This window comes from Eulemur rufifrons, chromosome 15, assembly GCF_041146395.1.
Source record: "Eulemur rufifrons isolate Redbay chromosome 15, OSU_ERuf_1, whole genome shotgun sequence".
Classification (NCBI taxonomy): Eukaryota; Metazoa; Chordata; class Mammalia; order Primates; family Lemuridae; genus Eulemur; species Eulemur rufifrons.
Window position 1 is genome coordinate 8,374,243 of NC_090997.1, and position 23,240 is coordinate 8,397,482.

Genomic DNA, 23,240 nt, shown 5'->3' on the forward strand with positions numbered 1-23,240 from the left:
CTCCCCATCTTGGGTGTTTTCTTTTTTCTCTTTCTCAGTAGCACATAAAATAATAGTGCAGCCTTACAATCAGTGATGTTCTGTATGTGATGAAATCAAACCTACCTTAAGTGGTGGTTATCAGCATATGTTAGGGGAATATGTAAAGCTGTTTGTCTACCACCTGGCATATAGTAAGCATTTAATACACGTTAGTAATTGTTTTATATCTTTCTTGTACTTGTTCTGCTTTGTTCTCCTTTGTTCTCCTTTGTTCTACGTGTTCTACTTGTTTGTACTTGTCTCGTTGACTCTGCTGTGAGCTTCTCATGAATTCTTAGCTTTAGATTTTTCCCAGTAGCTTCAGAAACTCATGGCACTTAGAAAGTTTGCTGAAAGGTAAATTGAGTTGAATAAGTGAAAATGAGTTCTAGTCACATTTCTTGTTTTTAACTAGCTTTCTGACCATAACTAATACTTTACCCCTGAAGTTGTCAGTTTCTTCATCTTTAAAAAGAGCAAATTGAACTATTACTCTTTAAAGTTGCTTTCATCTCTAAAATTTTATTTTTAAATAACTTTTAAGTTTGAATTTACAGAAGAGTTGCAGTGACAGTCCAGAATTCTGTTCACCCAGTTTCTCCTGTTACCATCTTGCGTTACTTTGGTATGTTTGTCAAAACTAATGTCCTATTTTCTGTTCCAGGATCTAGTCTAGGATACCATGTTGCATTTAGTAAAATTTGACTTTCAGATGAAAATGTCACACTATTTTGTGTATGTTTAGAGTTGTGAATATTATAGAATATTGATTATTTAAACTATAAACATATGAGGGAATTCACTTAATATATTTTGATTTTAGGTTTCCATGGCACATGGGATACAAAATCTGATTAATGCCATCAGAATGATTCACGGTGTGTCAAGGTATTATAATACCTCGGAGAGAATGACCTCATTGTTTATCAAGGTGAGTTTCTAAGGGGAGCAATCACACATGCAATCCTGTGAGAAAGTTAATTCTTTCGCTCTGAGCCTGGGCGGGGAATTGGGAAGTCTGAGTGCCTCTCAGAGTTGTGGATTTTAGTCCTTCCAGTGGACAAGGAAAGATAGCTGTTGACTGGAGGCAGCTGTACTTAATTGAAGGGGGTCATCAGTACCTTTCTCCTTGCCAGAAGTAAGCTCCAAGACTTAAAAAAAAAAATAGCTGGTGGTTTTCTAATTCATTCATTCCACGTGGTTTTGAGTCTACTCAAGAAGTAAGGATTGTGTTCACTGTTAACAGTGCTTCTTTAGTTACTCCCACCAGCACTGTGATTTGTGTAAAATCCTGTGTATCACCATATGATACATTATATTAAATAATTTGAAAAATTATCCAAGAAACACATGAGTAGAATTTCTTTGTAAATGATTCCAGCGGAACTAAATACGTAAAGTCGCAGTCACATTTCAGCTGTTTTAAAAAGCAAAGTATAGATTTTATCACTCTCTATGTCCTAAATAAGACAAGAATCTCAGATCTCGGGATTTTTCCCTTTCACTTGTCTCCTTGTTCTTGCTATATATGTCCCACCTTGAGATGATGTTTAGTTCTGGCCAAGATTCTTTGCTTGACCAGACTCCAGTCATGCTTCTGAATCTTCTGCTGTGCCCATCTGTGCACTTCCTCATAAAATCTAGTTTTAGCAAAGAACCCTGCTAAGTCGGTTTTGTAAGAACCCCCTATCCTCGATATCTTATCACCCTCGATATCCGATCAACTTCCCCATCCTCCACTCCCTGCAACCCCAGGTGATTTCTGATCACCCTGGCCTGTCTTCAGCAAGAATCCTGTCAGGTCAGTTTTGCCAAAATCTCTCTTTACCCCTCATGTTTCCTCTGAGTAACTTTCCCTCTGTTGACCTCTGCACTGCCTTTGGCTATAAATTCCCACTTGCCCATTCTGTGCTTGGAGTTGAGCCCACTCTCTCTTCCCCACTGCAGTGGTCCCTCACACCTATCACAATGGTCCTCAATAAAGTCTTCCTTAATACTCAAGTATCATTGAGTAATTTTTTCTTTAACAGTTCTATATTATTTTTAACATTTTTTTCAACATCATGAGTCAACAAGTATTTGGACTAAAATCAATCTAAGTATTGCTAGTTTCTTTGATCACCACTGTATTGTGATTTCCTCATCTTCCTCCTTAGATTCATTACTTCTTTTGCTGAAAAAAATTCTCAGGTAATTTTTTCACGGACGATCTGTGGGTGGTGAACTGCCTGAATTCCTAGGTATCTGAAAATAACCTTATTCTTCCCAACCACTCAAATGCCAGTTTGGGCTTTTAAGTTCAACATCATTTCTCCTGGAACTTTGAAGATATTGCTCAGTCATTGTCTAGTATCCGATATTGTTGATGAGAAGTTTGGTGCTAATCTGATTCTTTTTTCCTTTGCAGGTAACTGGTTTTGTTCTCTCAAGAAGTTTTTAGGATTTTTTTTCTTTATACTTGAACTTCTAAAACTCCAAACTGATGTGGTCTTTTTACATTTATCTCTATACTTGCTGGATTGTTTCAATCCAAAGACTTTCCTTTCTCTTTATTCCTGGGAAATATTCCTCTTTTGCGTTTGATTATTTCTAACTCACTTATTCAATTTATTCTCTCCCCTGGAATCTGACTTCCAGTCCTCTTTATTTTATTCTCCCCTCTTTGTACTTTGACTTTGCAGCTCACTCATTTGCTCTTCATGTACCAATTTCTTGTGTGTTGGTTCATCAATAGAATACATTTTTCTAAATTTTGACAACAAAGATTTCAATTTCCAAGTTCTCTAGTTGTTTTTATGATTATAAATTCCTTTTGTGTCTTTCTCGTGAATTAATTTAGTTAACAAAAGATATTTTAAGAGGTTTTACTTATACTTCTTCTGTGTTTCTTCTCTTTGTTCAGTTTAATGCCTCGGTTCTTGGGTTTGTTGATCAAAGAAACTTGGTGATTCTTTGTTGTGGAGAGAAAGCTTCCCCTCTACTCTTTAAAGATTCACTGAAAATGAACTGACAAAAGACAGATTAACAGGAGGCAAAGGCATACAATTTTTTTGTTTGTTTGTTTTATTTTGTTTTTTAGAGATAGGTCTCGCCTCACTGCAGCCTTGAACTCCTGGGCTCAAGTGATCCTCCTGCCTCAACCTTCCAAGGTGCTGGGATGATAGATGTGAGCCACCATGACTGGGCAGGCATACAAAATTTACTTAATGTACAGAACATGGGGAGAATTGAGGAGAATGATTACCCAATAACCTAGTGAGGTCCAGATGCTCATATACCCTTTTTCATAGGGACAGGAGAAATGAGGGGTCAATCTTGAGGGGTAGTAAATGATTTTTAGGGGGAAATAAATGGACCCAGGAGACAGAAATTAACTTGTAAATGATTCTCTTTGGGATCTGAATGAACCTGAGAGGCAGACATTATCTTGTGAAAAAGTCTGTCTTGGTGTAGCTGCATTCCTCAGTCTTCTTTTCTTAGACAGATAATGAGATTTCAGGGAGGGAATGGAAGGCAACTGTGTTCTCTTTGACGACTCTGGTCTTAAGGTAGGTAAGGAAACTTCAGAGAGCAGCTTCCTCCTGTGCTTTGGGAGAGGCATAGGATTGAGAGACTGGAGGGGTGGAGGAAGGTAAGAGAGACCTTGAGGTTGCTTCTTTAGTTCAGCATGTCAATGTGCCATATTTTGGGGTGTCATTTTCTGAGCCCCCAAATCTGCCCATCCTTTTGAGACTCCTAATTTGCCTCTCATTCTGTTCACTACTATTTGTCTCTTGTAGGGCAGAGGTGTGTGACCTACTCTTGAGAGGGGAGTGTGGATAGGTTTTTCTCTGATGTGTCCTCCTAGGGTACAGTAGCTAGCTGGGGCATGGCTACACCTCTGTAAGATTGTGGTACAAACCCATGGCTTTGTCCTTTTAGCAAAGGTCACGAATGCCCGCTACACAAGTCTCTCCAAGTTCAGTGTGCAGGATCACAACTGAGGGTCACCTCACATTGTCTCTGATCTTGACATTTTCCAGAACTGTTTCAACTTCACAGCAACCTTTTTCAGAACTGGGTTTTGGTTTTCTCTAGTCCTTTCCCTCCCCTGTAGATCTGATCCTGTGTGCATTCTATATTTTAGGAGTCTCCCAAAATTCTGTATCAGCCTACCATCTTGATCTAATCTCCCGACCATTTCTAAATGGCTCTTCTGTTTTTTCTTCACTGTTTTGGGGGATATGAGAGAGGTGGTTTCCTTTACATTTAGTCTGCATGTTGAAAGAAGGTAGAGAATCACACTTGAACTGGTTTCATGACCTAATGAGAGGAGGATGGACAAGTAGAAAATAGTCAACAAATAGCTGACTTCAAAATTTGTGGCCCCAGTGACATTGAATTAAATGTGGTAGGTAAATGTGACTTTGGATTTTCTTTGTTTTGTCCAGAATATATATTTCTTTGTTTTTTGTATCCTGTGATTCATTCACTTCATAAATTACTATTTATCGTAGTTTTTTGCTTGTGGTTTAAAAATTTATATGAACTTTATTTAACTTTTTGCCGATAGTTATTTTGTACTTATGTTTATTTTAGGTAACAAACCAAATGGTGACAGCATGTAAAGCATATATTACTGATGGAGGAGTAAACCATGTATGGGATCAGGATACGCCAGTTGTATTAAAGAAAATTCAGGTTTGTATAAGCACTAAAAATTTATTTTCGTAAAATAAAGCTTTTACCATCCGGCCCAATTTTGTTTACTTTGTTCATTTGCAAAACATGTTAACTGAAAATACCCTGTACAGAGTGGTGTGAGAATATAAAAACAAGATAATTCATACTAGCTACTTCCCTTGATATTTAGTACTTCTTTTAGAGTGTAATTTAATCCTCATCATCTCCATGGCTACCTGTATCAGACACCTCTTGTGTGCCATTTCATACACTTTGGCCCTCACCTCTCACTCCAGCCCCTGTTAATTTAATCTTTCTTCTTTTTTTGCATTGGCTAGGACCGCCGTGCATCCTTATGGATGTGGTGGTAGGTGGCATCCTAGTTCTGATCCTTTTTTAGAAGAGAATGTTTCTGGCCGGGCGTGGTGGCTCACGCCTGTAATCCTAGCACTCTGGGAGGCCGAGGTGGGCGGATCGTTTGAGCTCAGGAGTTCGAGACCAGCCTGAGCAAGAGCGAGACCCCATCTCTACTAAAAATAGAAAGAAATTATATGGACAGCTAAAAATATATATAGAAAAAAAAAAAAAAATTAGCCGGGCATGGTGGCGCATGCCTGTAGTCCCAGCTACTTGGGAGGCTGAGACAGGAGGATCGCTTGAGCTCAGGAGTTTGAGGTTGCTGTGAGCTAGGCTGACGCCACGGCACTCACTCTAGCCTGGGCAACAGAGTGAGACTCTGTCTCAAAAAAAAAAAAAAAAAAAAAAAAGAAGAGAATGTTTCTAACATTTCCTCCATTTAGTCTGATACTTTTGCAGGTTTTTAAGATATCACTGATCAGATTAATTGAGTACTAAGAGATGTTTTTTGAAGTTATGAATGGATCTTGAAATTTTTTTCTGCATATATTTATGGAAATGCTTATAGGATTTGCCTCTTCAATCTGTTAGTGTGATAGCTGACATTTTTAGGTTTTCTAAAATTAAATGATCCTAACATTTCTGGGGTAAACTCAAGTTGGTCATGGTGTAATTACCTTTTTTAAGCACACTTAAGTTCAGTTTGCTACAATTTTGTTTAGCATTCTTTGAAACTCTATTCATGAGGGAGATAGCCTATAATTTTCCTTTTTCATATTGACCTTATCTGAGTTTTTGGCACTAGGTTCTCAGAATAAGTGAGGGGTGAGGTGGGATTTTCTGGAAATGTTTGTATCAAGTTAAAGTGATCTGTTTTTTGAAAGTCTGAAAGAAATGGTTGTGGCAGGAAGGCTCCATTTGGAAGTGGTTATTGGTGGTCTTCATGTGCGGGTTCCTGGTCTTCATAGAGCCAAGAGGTGCTGTTTGGATGGGGGGGGCGGTCAAGTTGGACAGGACACTCTGAGCCCTCCACCCAGGATGGGAACTGCTATGCTCACAGGGCACTACGATCACCACTGTCTCGCCGACCTCTGAATTGGAGGGTAAGAAGATGAAGAATTGCAGTTAAGAGAGTTTCTCATGCTGGAAACAATTGATCCAAGAACTGGAAGAACCAAGATCTTTATGCACTTCTTGGACTTGTCATGTAGGATACAAAGCTACACAGAAACAGATCAGAGCAGCTCATAAAGCAACGTGTGATAACATCACGAGAAGCAGCTGGTGATCCAACAACGGAAGCAGATAGTGACTATTTAATTTGTATAACTAAAGTTTATAAAATGTCTGATCCAGTGGAAAGAGGAGCATTTAACAATATAGATCCTGGGTTCGATAACTCAGTTTTTTCTAAAAGTAAAGCAAGGGACAGTTTCTTCGAAATGTTTTTCCCAGTGTTTAAAAGGGATTCCAGGTGGTCAAATAAAAAAAAAAAAAAAAAAAGGTCCTCAACTTGGTTTTATGAATTCATCGTTTTATTCCTTCTGGTATAATTTTTATTCTTGGAGAGAATTTTCCTACTTAAATGCAGAAGAAAAATGAGCAGAATGTCATGATGAGAGGAGAGGGATTGAAAAGCAGAACAAAGTGGCAAAAAGGAAGAAATGAATGAAAACATTAGTTGAGAATTCATGTAACTGTGATATAAGGAGAAAAAAATTAGAAGAAAGGCTGGGCGAAGTGGCTCACGCCTGTAATCCTAGCACTCTGGGAGGCCGAGGCAGGTACATCGTTTGAGCTCAGGAGTTTGAGACCAGCCTGAGCAAGAGCAAGACCCCGTCTCTACTAAAAAAAATAGAAACAAATTAGCTGGACAACTAAAAATATATAAACAAAATTAGCCGGGCATGGTGGCGCATGCCTGTAGTCCCAGCTACTCGGGAGACTGAGGCAGAAGGATTGCTTGAGCCCAGGAGTTTGAGGTTGCTGTGAGCTAGGCTGATGCCACGGCACTCTAGCCCTGGCAACAGAGTGAAACTCTGTCTCAAAAAAAAAAAAAAAAAAAAAAAAAAAAAAAAAAAAAAAAACAATTTGAAGAAAAAGCCAAGAAAGAAACAGAGAAGAAAGCAAGAGCAGAAGCAAAATGGAAGAAGCAAGAAACTAAAAAACAAAACAAACCAACCAAACAACAACAACAAAAAACAAAGACAAGCAGAATTAGAAGCCGCTTGGATACCTAAGGAGGAAGAAGAGGAAGTTAGACAGCAAGCATTATTGGCAAAGAAGGAAAAAAGATATCCAGAAAAGAGCCATTAGAGGGGAAAGGCAAAAACTTTGAAATTCAAGGAAGACCTGGAATCACTTTTCTGACGATGAGACGAGCAGGTTAAAATGATGGCAGAAGTGGAAAAACTTTGTGATAGGCTCAAACTAGCAAGTTTACAGTGCTTGAATAAAACACTTCTACAAAAGCAGTAGGAATGGCTGTTCTAGCAAAAACAGACAGTAGAAGAAATAAATGAGCAAACTATAAAAGAGAAAGGAAGCTGAGGCTTGTATGTAACAGGCTTCTAAGCATGTAGAGAAATTAACCGTCGAGGGTGGAAATGGCAGTGAAAATTGGTCAGAAGAAGATTGGTCTGCAGTTGCTAATTAAAGTGGTATGCCTTTATTTCTGCTGGAACAAATTTGAGGTGGGAAGTTATTACCAATTATTTGAATATACATTCTTTTTCTGGAGTCAAGAGAACTTAACTGGCAAAGAAAGAAAAGAGTCTCTAAAAACTTGACCCTCATCAAAAAGGTGACAAACAAAAAGGCTTTTGATAATTTTAAAAAAGAACTTGGAGTAGAGCCTCCTTCAAATAACCTGGAAGATGCGAGAAAAAATAGCAGAAGCAGTGCCTGGCAGGACAAAAAAGGACTACAAGAGACACTAATAAGGATCTTGTTGAGATGGTAAAGGCAATGAAATGCTCAAAAGCAATTGCTGAATGCAAGTAGAGCTGCTCACCTCCTGCTGTGCTGCCTGGTTCCTAAGTTTCATGGAAGACAATTTTCCCAAGGGACTGGCCTGGGGCGGGGTTTGTGGGGTGGCAGGGGGCGGTGAGGGGGGCGGTGAAGTGGTCCACGCTGGGGTGGTGGGTGGGGAGCTCTGGCGGTGATGTGCGGCCTGGTTCCTAATAGGCAGCAGCCCAGGGGTTGGGGACCGCAGTCTTGATAGATAATTTCTGAACCTCCTGGGAATTCTGTTAATAATTAGCCACGAAAATGTGAAAACAAATAGTATATGTCATACCTTGATTTAGGATGAGAGTTAAGGGAAAACAGTGAGGATGAAGAAGATGAAGATATGATGTAGATTAAAAAACTATATTGATTTTCACAGGCCTTTACTATGTAGGCAGAGAACTTGAATTTTTGTTGTTAACAGCAAAAGCCCCTGTTGAGGGGTGGTGCAATCAGTTTTGTGTGAGGGTGGAATTTTTGAAGTTTTGATGCCTGAACAAATGTCTCACCTTCCTTCCCTTGCTTCTTTTACTTTTCTCATAGGATTGCATTTTTCTATTCAAGGAATATCAGACATCTTTTCACAAAACAAAGAAACAGATTTTAGAATCCTCAGGGGAGAAATCTTTTGAGGTTTCAGAAATGTATATATTTGGAAAATTTGAAGCTTTCTGTAAAAGACTGGAGAAGGTAAGCATTATGCAGTCACGGTACCCCCACCCCAAACCACACCTCTTTGGTTATTTTGTACTCTATGTAGTGCCATTGAGATTTATGGTTCCCGATCTCTTTTCTCACTATTGTTACAACTCATCTGGTACTGCTTACAGATCACTGCATTTTATTACAACTTATTTTTTCATTCTTGATTACTGCCTTCTGCTAGTCACACAAAGACGATTGCAAACTTTCACCTCTCTCAAGACCTCAGTTCTACCTCCAACTCTGGAACTTGAACTTAAAAGCCTCTGCTCTTAACCGTTATATTAGGCTAAGAGTATGAGATGAAATACCTGCAATGCCTAGTAGAACCCAGTAGTTGTGGAATATCTGAAAGTGTAGGCACCTCCTCTTTCTGGGCCAGTATGTATGGTGTATCCGTAAGCATTGTGTGGATGGTGCTTCTGCTGGGCAGAAGTGGGTTAGAAACTTCACCTTCGGTTCACTTATTAAGACTGGTTGGGAAGGAGCGATGTCTTGTAGGGGATATAGGGCAGCCTACACCAGAGACTTCTCAGAGTCCGCCTTTGAAAAGTCAGTAAAGCTATCATCTAGGTACCACCCCTCCCCTGCTTTGCCATCTCACCAGGTCCTGCTAGTATTTAGGATCCTGTTCATTGATTGTTGGAAAGTGGTGGGACGTTATATAGATTAAAGCGCATTTCCTAGACATGTCTGGAAGCCTGTGTTTTATTTGTAACCTCCTGACCTAGCCAGTACGGGATAGTGCGGTTAATGAAGAGAACCAAGTTACCCAGTGGGGTCCTTTGCACATACTTTTTGAGGCTGTTTTTAAATTTATTTAATAGTTTTGAGACATAATTCATATGCCACACAATTTACTCATTAAAATGTACAAGTTAGTGTTATCTAGTATATTCATAGGGCTGTGCAGCCATTACCACAGTGTAATTTTGGAACATTTTCATTACCTCTAAAAGAAACTGTATACCTATTAGCAGTCACACCCATTCTCCGTTCTACCCAGCTGTAAGCAACCACTAATTTACTTTCTGTCTCTCTAGATATACCTATTCTGGACATTTGATATAAATGGAATCATACAATATGTGGTCTTTTGTAACTGGCTTCTTTGACTTAGCATAATGTTTTCAAAATTCACCTATGTTACAGTATTTTTCAGTACGTCATTCTTTTTCATGACTGAAAAATATTTCATTGTATGGATAATGCCACATTTTATATATCCACTCATTAGTTGATCAACATTTGGGTTGTTTCCTCTTCTTGGATTTTAGTAATAATGCGGCTGTGAATATCCATGTACAAGTTTTTGTATAGATGTGTGTTGTCATTTGTCTTGGGTACATACATAGAAGTGGAATTGCTGGGTCATACGGTAAATCTATGTTTAACTTTTTGAAGAACTGCCAAACTATTTTCCATCATTTTATATTCTAACTGGCAAAGTACAAGTGTTATGAATTTCTTCACATCCTTGCCAACACTTGTTACTATCTGTCCTTTTGAATTAAGTCATCCCAGTGGGTGGTTTTGATTTGCATTTCCCTGATGATTGATGATGTTGAGCATCTTTTCATGAGCTTACTGTCTGCTTGTATTTCTTCTTTGGAGAAATGTCTATTCAAATCCTTGTCATATTTTTTTAATTGTGTTATTTGTCTTTTTATTGTTGAGTTTTGAAAGTTCTTTATACATCCTGCATATAAGTTCCTTATCAGATAAATGATTTGTAAATATTTTCTCTCATTCTGTGGGCTGTCTTTTCACTTTCTTGATTGTATCTTTTGAAACACAATAGTTTTCAATTTTGATCAAGTCCAATTTATCAAGTTTTGTTTTGCTTGCACTTTTGGTGTCATATCTAAGAAACTGTTGTATAGGACTGCTTTATGAGCAATGGGGATTTTTGGGGGGGCCAGTGTCCAATTAGAAGGATATTAGCATGGGTAAAATTAATAAATAGGCCTCAGTGGTCAGGACCTATTCCACAAAAATGTTTAATGTTTCTGAATCCACTAGAACATAAACCTGGACTGGGTCCTGCTTACCTTTAATTTTTCTAGGATCCAGAAACCTTGCCAGCTTGGGTGCAGTTTTGAGCTTTGTAGAGTTTTAGGGCTAGACTTTAATGGGTAGCCCATTAGCAGTAAAGATCTTTGGTGGCAGGTCTAGTGCTGGGAAGAATGGACATCCATCTGTGAAATAGCTGCCTGGGCATTTCTCTGTTGCTAGAGGGAGTGGGCATCAGTGGCCAGCCGCATTAGCACACCCACCGTGATCTCTGGAGAAGCTCTGCCTCTTGGCTTTTAGGATACAACTTCAAGCCACAAGCGTTCAGCAACCAGAGCTAATGTAACTACCTCCCCCAACTCCCAATGACCTTACTTGAAACATATCTGGATTGCTAGGTTATCCCAATTCCCCTACAGTAAGAACCCTCTGACTGACTGGCATCTCTCCCAGTGGATAATTGGTGGATATTGGTGTCCAGACTCTCAAAGGTGGGGCTATCAAATGTAACCCTGAAGTGTAGCCAGGATTTTGCATAATCCATTAGAAGTGGTTACTGGGCTGCCTGGATAGGCTTCCTCTGATAAATAGGGCACAGTAGGAGCCACTGTTGGACTCCCCCTGTGAACTCCTATAGGTGAAGAGGAGAGCCAGAAGGGCAAACCAAGTCAGAGCCCAGTAGGGAAAGCTGAGATTCAACATCAGAATGACCAAGTGGCAAAGTCAAAGGACAGACAAGACTGAGGTTGGGTTGGAGAGCTGAGACCTCAGAATGGAACAGAGATGTTGGGGACCTTTAAGGAATAAGTGAAGAAGGTTCTAATATGTCAGCATCAGGGTGCCTGAAACATACCTTTATTTTGGTGGGTGGAGACTTGAGGTGCACTGAGTGTCAGTCTGTCCTAAAGAGCCAGAATAAAGTGTGTACAATAATCTTTGCTTCTTTCTCTTCCTGCCATGTAAATTTTGGGGAATATTGGTGTTTCCTAGGGCTCTATGTTTAGTTTTGTGTTCTTCTCACCCTGAACATTTGTGGGAGAGAAGATAAGGGGTGGGGAGCTGGTATGCTGGGGAGATGTAGGAACTGGAGCTAGTAGGTGAGGCTGGGTCTTTCCTCATGGTGACACTGAGACGAGGGGATCAAAGCAAGGTGAGAACTGGAAAGGGTGCCATGGTGGGTGAACCAGAGAAGGGATTATACATGGTTGTCAGTACTGAGGGGTCAAAAGTTGATAAAGAGAGCTGGTGAAAAAGCCAAGACCAAAACAAACCAGCAGGAGTGTGCTCATGGCTGATTCCCATGACTAGCTTTCATGTTGCTGCTATGTGATATGGGGAGGGGGTGTGTGCACGGCCTAAGTTTGGAGGACCAAGCCCGGGACCGACCACTATCTCTGTCTCGGATGGCCCCTCATCTAACCCATGGGCAAAATAGAGGACATGTTAGTGATCGGAATTCCATCCCAGCCTCTGGCTGTTGGAACCAGGTGGTGGGGTAAGGGGGTACAGGGTAAAGGACAGAGTCTTAGCAGGCTAGAATGACAGAGTGAGCTGGTAGTACTTTGTTTTTGCTCTTTAAAGTAGGCAAGTGGAGTATATTAGGAGGAGACCTAGATATTCCCCTGTTTACATAGAGCATATACATCATGCTGTTAATCCTAGGTGGCCTGTATTTCCTCCAGGTTCAGCGTGGCTTCTAGGATGATAATAGTTTTTGGAAGTGTACAGAAATAGTGGAGTAGGAGCAACAGTTGCTATGAAAACAGTCTCTCTGGGTTAACATACACAGGGACTACGTAAATTCTGCTGGCTGTGTAGGAGGACCAGTAGTGTTATCTTCATGGTGTGTGATATTTGGAAGACTCTCAGAAAACAGGTTTATTCCATTTCTGGCCATTGGACAAATGGGTTGGCTCTGGAGAGCTTGACATTGTTCTCTAAAGCAGGAATCAAAATGGGGATCACTGATGAAGATTAGGAACTGAGCAGCCTGTGGACATAGATTTTTTTGTGTGTGTGTGTGTGTGTGTGTGTGTGTGTGTGTGAGATAGGTGGTGTTGATACATTGGCATAGAGGCTGCCATTTCTGAAATAAAGAGCATTGTGAGGGTTTCCTAGGGCTCTTTGGGGGTCAGGAGTGATTGCTGTCATCATTGAGGTTTCTTGGGTCAATCCTTTATCTGAATGCAGGAGTCAAAGGGAAAGCACAGGTGGATTTATGCTATCGTTATATATCATAGCACTAGTGGGGGACACACGAATGGTGGAGCTTTTGAATCCAGTGATTCAGTAAAATGATTTTCAGAAAAATTCTCAAGAACAAAAGGATAAAGCTATTTAGTCAAGTTCTCCCTGCCCCTTCCCCTTGAAAGACAAAGTGATTAATTTCTGAAAAATGTTGTAACCTCTCTCTGGATATGATAGAACATCATCTGTCTTAAATAGTCTAAGAGTAGTAATGACTGGTGACAGAGACTTTTTTCTATTTTATCTTCTCTTGGTTGGTTTTAACTAAATGATTCTAGTGCCTCCTTATGGGTTTGTTTTTTAAAATCATGATTCATTAAGAGCATATTCTAGGGAAGGGGCCTAATATCTCATTTAGAAAATAAAATAACAGTTCTCTTTTTAAGATTACAGAAATGATAACTGTTGTGCAAACATATTCAGCCTTGAGCAATTCTACCATAGAAGGAATAGATATTATGGCAATAAAATTCAAAAATATTTATCAAGGGGTTAAGAAAAACCAATATGACATTCTGGATCCAAGAAGGACAGAATTTGACAAAGATTTCTTAGATTTCATGTCAAAAATTAATAGTTTAGAGGTAAGTAATTATACATACTTTCACTTAGTAAAGCTGAAAAGTAATCAGTAGTACTACTATCCAGTACTATTGCTGTAAATATTCACATAAAATAACTGTTCATATATGTACTATTTATTTAAAATACATACTGCAAACTGATAAAAAATATTTGCAATATGAGTAATTTTCAAACCAGCCACAAAATATTTTCTTTTTCTTTTAAATGAAAAACAAGCACATCCAATAAAAGATATCACAGAATAACTAGAAACCCAAAGGCTATATTGTAGCAAGGGTTCATTTTTAATTTACATTGAAATTTGTATTCAATTTTTGTTGTGCCAAGGAGCCAATGTAATTTTTCCAGTCAAAAAGAAAATTTGTTATTCTTTATCTTAAGTGTGAGAAGATTTGAGAACAGATTAGGAAGATGGATCACTCTCCCTTTGGCTCTGTGCTCTATGCCCACATTCTCTCTGTAGCTATAGAGGATGGTTCTGAAGAGGTGCTGGTATCCTGTGTGTCATATAGATTAAGGGACACAGAAGTATGTCAGATTAGACTGTAACCTGTTTCTCTCTCACCTTTGGGCTGATATGACCTCAGTTACTCTTTTACTGAAAACTACTGCTAACCTAAGTTTAGACCAAGCCTCCTTTCTGCTGCAGAATTTCCTGAAGATAAAGGTAGGGACAAGAATGTACTTTGTCTACTTTTTGAGTCTGAAATCCTTGCCATGAAGGTGAGAAAAATCAGATTTTTTTCTCATCTATTTAAAAAAAAATAATTTAAAAACCATATTACATGTAATCTGGACAATATATATGTAAGAACGATTCTAAAATTCTACCACTCCAACAATACTATTTTTTGTTTTTGGTATAGATTTCCCTTCAATTTTTGAAAGTTAAACTCTTTGATATTAAGATATATGTTAATTATTACTGTTAGTATTTGACTAGTTGGGTAAGGTGGAGTTTGCTTCCAAAATGCTTTGAGAATTAAATCTTTATGGCAATAGGAATTTTTAAAAAACTTGTTATCTCTTACATTATTTTTTATGATGTATTAATAAAGAGTATATATTATCAGGGCTTTATTATAGTCTTAGATACAAATTTTAGCTCTCAGTAAATTTAGAGGCCATATTAGTCGTTTAATAGTTAAATAATTTGCTTGAGGTATCAGTGTTTTGATTTTTCTTCCTTTTCCAATGTTTGATTCATGGGTGTGGTATGTATTAGTAGACCAAACCAATATGATGTATACGTAAAAGTAATTTGCAAAGAGTGATTCAGTTCCATCTTTTGGGTATCAGGAGTTTGGAATTCACTGTTAGGGATGGTAGGAATCTTGAAAGAACATTTTCTACTTCTTGTTCCTCCTTAGCAATGGCACAGAAGTTTCTGAGAGCAGCAGTGTTGGAAAATGACATTTGTTGGCCCTGGTGTCTATAGTGTCGTTACATTGTTCTACCAGAAATACTAAATATCCCAAGGAAAAACGCTTATAAGGGGCACTCACTCCTTTCATAAATTCTCTAGATCAGTGATATCCAGTAATAATGAACTGCAAAGGCCAACCACATATGTAATTAAAATTTTTCTAGTAGCCACATGAGTAAACAAAAAGAAGCAGATGAAATTAATTTTAATAAATACTTCATTCAACCCAGTATATTAAAATATTATAATTTTAACATGTCATAATATGAAAATCATTAATGAGATATTTTACATTCTGTCTTTTTGTACTAAGTTTCTGAAATCCCACATGTATTTTACACTTATAGACATCTCACTTCCAAGCGGTGACATTTCAAGTGCTCAGTAGCCACATGTGGCCAGAGGCCACCATACTGGATAGTGCAGTTCTAGATGCTTCGATGGTAGATGTGTTTGAGGCTATTTTGATTCTATAGGAAAGTCATTAATTGTTAAACGAAACTAATCTCGTCCTTAATATAAAAAATCATCTAGATACTAATATTTTATTTTAGGTACAAATACAGGCATTTATGAACGGCACTTTTGGAAAAATCTCATCTTCTCAGCAGGCTCTTCAGCTGCTTCAAAGGTATTTATAATGCTTTAAGCAGTATAGTTTCTAAGTGAAATTACTTTATATCTAAAATACAATTTCAAATTAGATGTTCTTGGAAATCTCTCCTTTAAAAATATTAACCTTTCAATTACTACTTAATATATTGGTAAAATTTTAAATACAGAGTGACACTTTTTCATTACATTTTTTTTTGGGGGGTAGTAGAAAGTCATTCAATAAGAAAATGAAATTATTTCACATTTTCACTCCCCCTCCTTCCCTGCCATGTAATATGCTTAAGGTTAATTTCATAGGTATTACTGGAAAGGGAACAAATAATGTTTAATTCTGCATACTGAAAAAAATTTCTAAAAGTGAGATTATCTAAGAGTAATAGATACTAAAACTTTCCATTTCCCCCTTTGAGGGGCTCCTGCACCTTTAGACAAAATTGCATATACTTTAGGTGTACATGATGTTTGATGTACTTATATATAGTGAAATGGTTGCTACAATGAAGCCAATCAACATATCATCTCAAAGAGTTACTCCACCCTTTATTTTGGTGTCAGCACCTGCAATCTACTCTCCTTCAGCTTCCTTTCCCCCTACAGCACTACTCTCTCAAAGGGCAGGGAATTCTGGATTAGTGGGTGAGAGGCCCTTCCCTTCCAGCCCAGGAGGGCTCAGGACCCATGACAGGGACCTTTTTGGAACTCTTCCCTGAGAGCCAGCAGAACTAGGTTTGGGGCTGGCCTTGCCATAGTTCCCTGTCTCTGTAATGATGGCTCATACCTGGTGAGACCATCGTAAAAAAGTCAAAACAGACATAAAAGGACTTTGGCAAATGGCAGTTCTGCACAGATGGCAGGTACTGCTTTCTTGGCCACCTCTCGCTCTGTCTCTGTCTCTGTTTCTCTCTTTTTGCCTGTGGTGTGCTGGTGTGAATTCATTGTATTACCACAGTGTTGTGGTTTTAGTACTTGCTGTGTGTCATTCAGTCTCTAAATGGAAGTGATATTTGGCCGAGAAGCTCATTATTACTCATTATTATGCTTATGATTATTTGGAATTATGTGAGCGTCAGCATCGGCTGAGGTACATTCAGCGTTCTCCCCTCCATCTTTGTTAAGCCACCTCCTCACTCATCTTTTTAATCTAGTTTAAATGTCATTTTCTCAGGGAAGTCTTACTCGACTCCCCAGACTTGACTAGGCCCCCCTGTTATATGCATTTCTGGCCCTCTCATAATTTAAGTAATCACTTATGTAACTCTTGACTGTGGTTTGCCTTTTCCATAAGATAATTGTGTCTTGCTCATGACTGTATCCTGGGACAATGCCTGAGGCCTTGGATGAATATTTGCCAAATGAACGAATGGATGTTTAGTATTACAGCAATTCTTAAGTATATTTCTCATTTACTTTTTAATTATTCATCTTCAATTACTTTTAGATTTCAGAAGCTGAACATTCCCTGTCTTCAATCAGAAATAAACCACACAATTGAGCGTATTCTTCAGTATTATGTGGCTGAACTTGACGCTACGAAGAAGGTAAGTGTTGAGGTTATAAATAGAAAGGTACATCAGTACAAAAAGGAAATGATTATGAAGGTATTTGCCGTCATTGTCTTGTGCGAAGCTTTTCAAGGCGATCCCTTCACTGCGAAGGACCTTCACTGCTAACAGACCTCTCCTCCATGCGTGGGAAGGCGCTGACGGTGTGTGCTACCACAGCTAGATGCACGCCTCTTTGCTCTTAATAGCTTTTTGCCATGGTTTTCAGGTGTGTGTATAGCAAAGCCCATTTGAGTTAGTATTTCTGAGTGTAGAAATATGGCTCTGGAGACTGTTGTGAGAGATGAAATATAGCTATATGCTCCTTTTTTTTGAATACTTAACATTTGGAGTAAGAGAAGAAAGAAACTCATGTAATGGGAAATAAAGGTGAAGAGAGAATTAAGTGTCAAATATTGCAAACATCATTGTTTCTAAGCCTCAAGTTATCATCTCTGATGTGCACTTACCTATCTGTTGACTCCCTGCTGTAAGATACAAGACATGTGAATAATGGTAAAATAATACAAACATAGCTGTATGTTTTTTGCCTTCTCCATTGTACTGAATTCAAATGTTAACTCCAGATTTTAAATTACAGCTTTATCATTCTCAAAAAGATGACCCACCTCTCGCTCGCAACATGCCCCCTATAGCTGGAAAAATACTTTGGGTGAGGCAGCTCTATCGCCGGATAAGCGAGCCCATCAACTATTTCTTTGTAAGCCAATAATTAAATTTATAATATGTGGATTATGGTGGTTTTAATATAAGAACTATATTTTATCCTATAATATCGGTGTCTAATAAAGAGCCAATTCTTTTACCAGGCAAAGAAAATTTAGTTTATAAATATGCTTGAGAAGAGACTAAGTCATATCCTTCTTGTTCAGTAGATAAGCCAGTTTAATTACAGTTATTTCGAAGTCAGTGAATCTTATAACTTTATGTCTTTTAATAACACAAGACCCTTTATGGAGCCTTTTAAAAAATAAAAAATTTGAAAAGACAATAAAGTACAGGGGTAGTGCTGAAGCTTACTTGTATGTGTGGACAGATAGGTCGCTGATATACATGTTCAATGAAGGTAAAGATACACTCAAAGAGTGTATTCCTGTGTGAAGAACTGACACTGAGGGTGGAGTATAATGGAGTCTATTCATTCTCTGTGTCTTTCAGATTATTAGATTTCTGAAAAACAGGATAGTCTATGCCCTGCTGGCATTCTGAAACTGCCAGTTTGTCTTTTCTTTGTCTTTGTTTTTATTTAAGAGACAGAGTAGCAGAGTAGAGTTGGTTTGCTTGTTGTATCTATAGAACAAAATAACTGCAAAACAGTCGTCTTACAAGTAATTTTATTATTTAAGCATTATTAAATATTAAGAATATGTTATTTTTGTTTAGCTGCAATCATTTATTTCATTGTTCTGAGTATTTAAAAAGAAAAATTAAAACCCTGCCCTTAGAAGAGAGACCTGGGTCGGGAGTCGATCCCTGATTGATTTCATAGTGGCAGGGCAGAGATTTCCCTGTTTGACATATGTGAATCGAAACTAATCTTTCAGTTTTTACATAAATAAATTTGATTTTTATTCTTTGATATATGGTTACCTTTTTGTGTGCTGGAATTTAGGAATTTACCCTAGTATTCACAGTTCAAAGAAAATCCATTAATTGTACCTTGCCCAGAGAAGTGGAGATGGGAACGGAGAATCGGAGGTAGAGGCGCCTGGGGCTGGCTGTGGGGCTCGAGGCCTCTCTGTTTAGATCCTGTCTTTCCTTTTCCAGTGTTCCCTCTCTACCGACAATGTTTCCCTACTTCTCCCTCTTGCGTGTATGGCCTTCCCCATCTCTGTTTTACTCTGAGGCAGAGTCTAAATTGGTAGCATAATTATTTGATGTCATTTTACATATAAACAGTTTTATGATGTGGATATGAAAACAACAGCAATCTTTTAAAACAAATCTTTCTTTTTCCCCTTAAAAAACAGAAAAACTCAGACATTTTGTCAAGTGCGGAAGGTAAAGCTGTCATCCGTCAGTATAACAAGATCTCCTACGTGCTGGTGGAATTCGAGGTGATCTATCACACAGCCTGGGTCAAGGAGATCACGCAGTTACATTATGGTGTGTATGAGACTGTGCAGCGAGGCTCAGAATAGGGTTAGGTGCTTTTGAATGAGTTCATGCTTCTGGAGGATTTTTTATGTTCCTTTCACATACTCTTAGTACAGTTAAAACTTAAGATTTAGGGATGATGCAATGGTTTATTTATTTACAGTTGTTAATAATTTTCTGATATTATAAGTAAAAATTGTCATGACCTTAAAGTTGATATACTTAAGTTAGGACCTTCCACTGAAAAACAGTATTCGAAAGTAAAAATACCTTTATAGGTGTTTCTCCATAGATTTATGAAGGTTTTCATATTCCATTTTACCATGTTGTAAATTCAGATCTTAGTCCCAATCTGGGGAGAAAGAATTGCAGCTCTCCTTCCTCCCTTCCTCCCTCCCTCCATCTTTCCCTTCCTTCCTTTCTTTTTCTATCACTGGATTGAATTTCAGTTTTGAGCTCCAGTAAATTAAGAGTCTTAGGGTTGTGTCTGAGTGTCTCTGGGGAGGGGTTATGTGTTGCCAAGGCTTTGGGTTAGGGTTAAGTGTGAGGCAGAGGATGGTTCTTGGCCGTCATCCAGCCATGCTGGCATCATCTGGGATGTTTTTTGTGTGGACAAAATTATTGGTCATTTCAGTTTCCTGATTTGTCTCATTTTAACCTTAAGCTTTTAATTATAACCTCAACCATATGCTCTTTTTTTTATTCTTATTTCAGCATATTGTGGGGGTACAAAAGTTTAGGTTACGTATATTCCCCCCGCCCCCACCGAGTCAGAGCTTGAAATGTGTCCATCCCCTAGACAGTGCACATCACACTCATTATGTATGGTGGAACCTTTACTGCATCCCCTGATAGAAAGGTTTCTCCCTCCCAAAGCAGGTCTCCACCTTCAGCAGGGCACAGAATTGTAGGTCCAGGAAGCACAAGTTCTGCAGGTGGGTTATTGGGAGTGATGATGAGAGGGGCCACTCCCACTTCTGTGTCTTGGCTGTTGGATTTTAGCTGTGGGCAACATAGCACTTACGTACACACCATGGATTCACTGCATACCTACATCCTAGAGGACCCCAACTTCCACAGGGTGTCGCCCCCACCGTAGTCAAGCCTTTAATAAGCCACTTTTATCTGGCCGGCTGTTTCTGGGTGATGCGATATATGGTAGGCCCCTATGGATTCTAATGAAAGTCTGCTCATGGAGTAACACTCTCCGAGGTACATCAAGAGAAATTTTAAACTCACACTATGGAAAAAGGTAAAAGAGAATTTTTAACAACTGAAGTATGGAGCATGTACTGTTTTGCTTCTACAATGCCATGAACTTTTCCATTTTTTTTCTCCTACTGGTTTTTCTACCCCCAGTGCCCTTCCTCTTATCTGCACATGTTCAAAAACAAGCTCAATGATCCCCTGTTCCGTAAAGCCCTTTCTCATTCCTCCTGGCAGAAAACCATGTGTTCCTCTTCCAGAGTCCTCCACACACTTTATCTGCAGTTTTTCTCATGGCACTTATTGCTTTATATATCTGTCTTCTCTCTCCTACACATTCCACGGATACTCTGTATGTCTGCTTCATCTTATATCCTTTTAATAATGGTCATAGCTAACATTTACACAGTGCTCGCTGTGCCCAGGCTTTGTCTGAGCACTCTACATATACAAATTCTTTTAATCCTAATAGCAGCCCTGTGAGGGACAGTTACCACCCGTGTTTTATAGATGAGGAAACGGAGGCAGTGGGAGGGTAAGTGACTTGCCCAAGATCACGCAGGTAGCAAATGGCTGAGCCAGGATTCAAGCTCAGACAGTCAGGCCCCAAATCCACTCTCTTAACCATTATGCTGGACTGCTTCTACAAGTGCCAAGAATGGTGCCAACCAGGCCTGGGGGCTCTTAAAATATTTTTAAAATATCCAATAAGTAGAGATCAGGCAATCTTGATAAATATTTTATCGAGGTTTCTGGATAGTTTGTTCCCCTTCAGAACATCAGTTGACACCTATTGGGTGCAATACGCACACTGCAATGGATTGATGCCCTCGAGATGTGGTCACTGGTAAAACAATATAAAGTAACATTTTTTCATGTGAGCACAGGCTATCGGAAATGAATTGCTCTGGAAGACTTCTCATTATTCTATTGATGTGACTAAACTATTAATATATAGGAACTTGTACCAATAATTGGAGACCTAGCATCAGCCTCCTTTAACTGGTTGCTCTATAAAGTTCCTGTGATGGTGATTCACATGGCATGAAATGGTTACTCTGTCCTGGAGCAGACTTGCTGGCTGTCATTATTGGTCTGTCTGGGTCATCTTGCTGACCTTTTTGTCCTTCCAAACAGGCTCAGTACAGTTTTAAGGAAGACAGATTTCATTAAACGAATGTTTAAAAGTTATTTTGGAATTTACTTGGGAGGATAAACGACTTCTAATCCAATTCAAAAGATTCCAAATGAGTTGAATAAAATTTTTAGTTGAAATTCCCATGAATTTGTGCCATTAAGAACCATATTGGCTGGGTGCGGTGGCTCACACCTGTAATCCTAGCCCTCTGGGAGGCCGAGGCGGGGGATTGCTCGAGGTCAGGAGTTTGAGACCAGCCTGAGCAACGACGAGACCCCATTTCTACTAAAAAAAAAAATAGAAAGAAATTAGCTGGACAACTAAAAATGTATAGAAAAAACTAGCCGGGCATTGAGGCGCATGCCTGTAGTCCCACCTACTCGGGAGGCTGAGGCAGTAGGATTGCTTGAGCCCAGGAGTTTGAGGTTGCTGTGAGCTAGGCTAACGCCACGGCACTTTAGCCCGGGCAACAGAGCAAGACTTTGTCTCCAAGAAAAGAACCATATCAAGACTAAGATTGTCTGATGAGTAAAAGGCAACTGACATCAAAGGGATGTACAACTTTTGTTTTACTAGATATTTGATACAGCTACATTCTGTGAAACAATGTGAGGCTTGGAAGATTCTGTGATTATTTTGAAATTCTCATGTTAGTTGTATTTGTTAATATAAGATGTAATTCAAGCTAGTACATACTAGTCTATGAGTGTTTTATTATGCATCAGAAGTAATTCATGTTAGGATAACAAATAATCTAAGTCTACCCAGCAAGAACCACTTGGGATTATGTATTTCAATTCATAATAAAAAACTTACCTGAAAATGTCTATATGAATGATGTTTATGTGAGATGTAGTATAAAAAAACTTCATTCCAGGAGTTCGCAACTCAATGTTGTTTAATAAATATTTCTTGCTGATACTGGGCCTAGTTAGAAATTCAGGATGGAGACTTAATTCAGATAAACCTCCTTGAAAAAGCCACTTTGGGGTTGGGAGTGAAAAGGGTTTGAAATGAGCTGTGTCATCTTTTGTAGTTCTAACCATCTTTGATTCTTTCCTGGGGGTGAAGTCCCCATCCATAAAAATAAACTAACATTGTATTACAGATCTCTTTGACCCACTCAAAAAAGTACTGCAGTTCACAGCACAAACGGTGTCAGTTGTTAGTCAATTTTTATCTGTGGATGTGATTTTATGGCTTTGCAGGTACTCTGCATACATTAATTTAAGTTTTGAGTACCGGCCATGTGCCAGATACTGTGTCTTAGCACCTGGGGCATCCAAAACTACTGTTTTGTCCTTAAGAAGTTAGTAGTCCCCTAGGGAAGCCAGACGTGTATAAATAGAGGTGGAAGCAGAAAGAGAATCCAGAATAGGTGATGTCAATAATCATTTGTTTGTTTGTAGCTTTACAAGCCACACTTTTTGTGCGACATCCAGAATCAGGGAAGTTGCTGGTTAATTTTGATCCCAAAATTCTGGAAGTTGTTCGGGAAACTAAGTGCATGATAAAAATGAATTTGGATGTACCAGAAGATGCAAAGAGATTGCTAAAATTGGAAAGTAAATTGAAAGCAGACAAACTGTATTTGCAGGTA

At 38.8% G+C, this 23,240-nt stretch overlaps 1 protein-coding gene and 1 pseudogene across 1 annotated transcript in view; both read left to right on the plus strand.

Moving 5' to 3' along the window:
- DNAH8 (dynein axonemal heavy chain 8) overlaps positions 1 to 23,240 on the plus strand; it is a 296,755-nt gene that overhangs the window by 38,043 nt on the left and 235,472 nt on the right. Inside the window, 9 exon segments of the mRNA XM_069487596.1 lie at positions 845 to 952; positions 4,600 to 4,701; positions 8,593 to 8,739; positions 13,398 to 13,595; positions 15,577 to 15,653; positions 17,076 to 17,175; positions 17,780 to 17,899; positions 19,170 to 19,305; positions 23,050 to 23,237. Coding sequence (XP_069343697.1) covers positions 845 to 952; positions 4,600 to 4,701; positions 8,593 to 8,739; positions 13,398 to 13,595; positions 15,577 to 15,653; positions 17,076 to 17,175; positions 17,780 to 17,899; positions 19,170 to 19,305; positions 23,050 to 23,237 — 1,176 coding nt within the window.
- LOC138395577 (dnaJ homolog subfamily C member 2 pseudogene) lies at positions 6,157 to 8,149 on the plus strand (annotated as a pseudogene).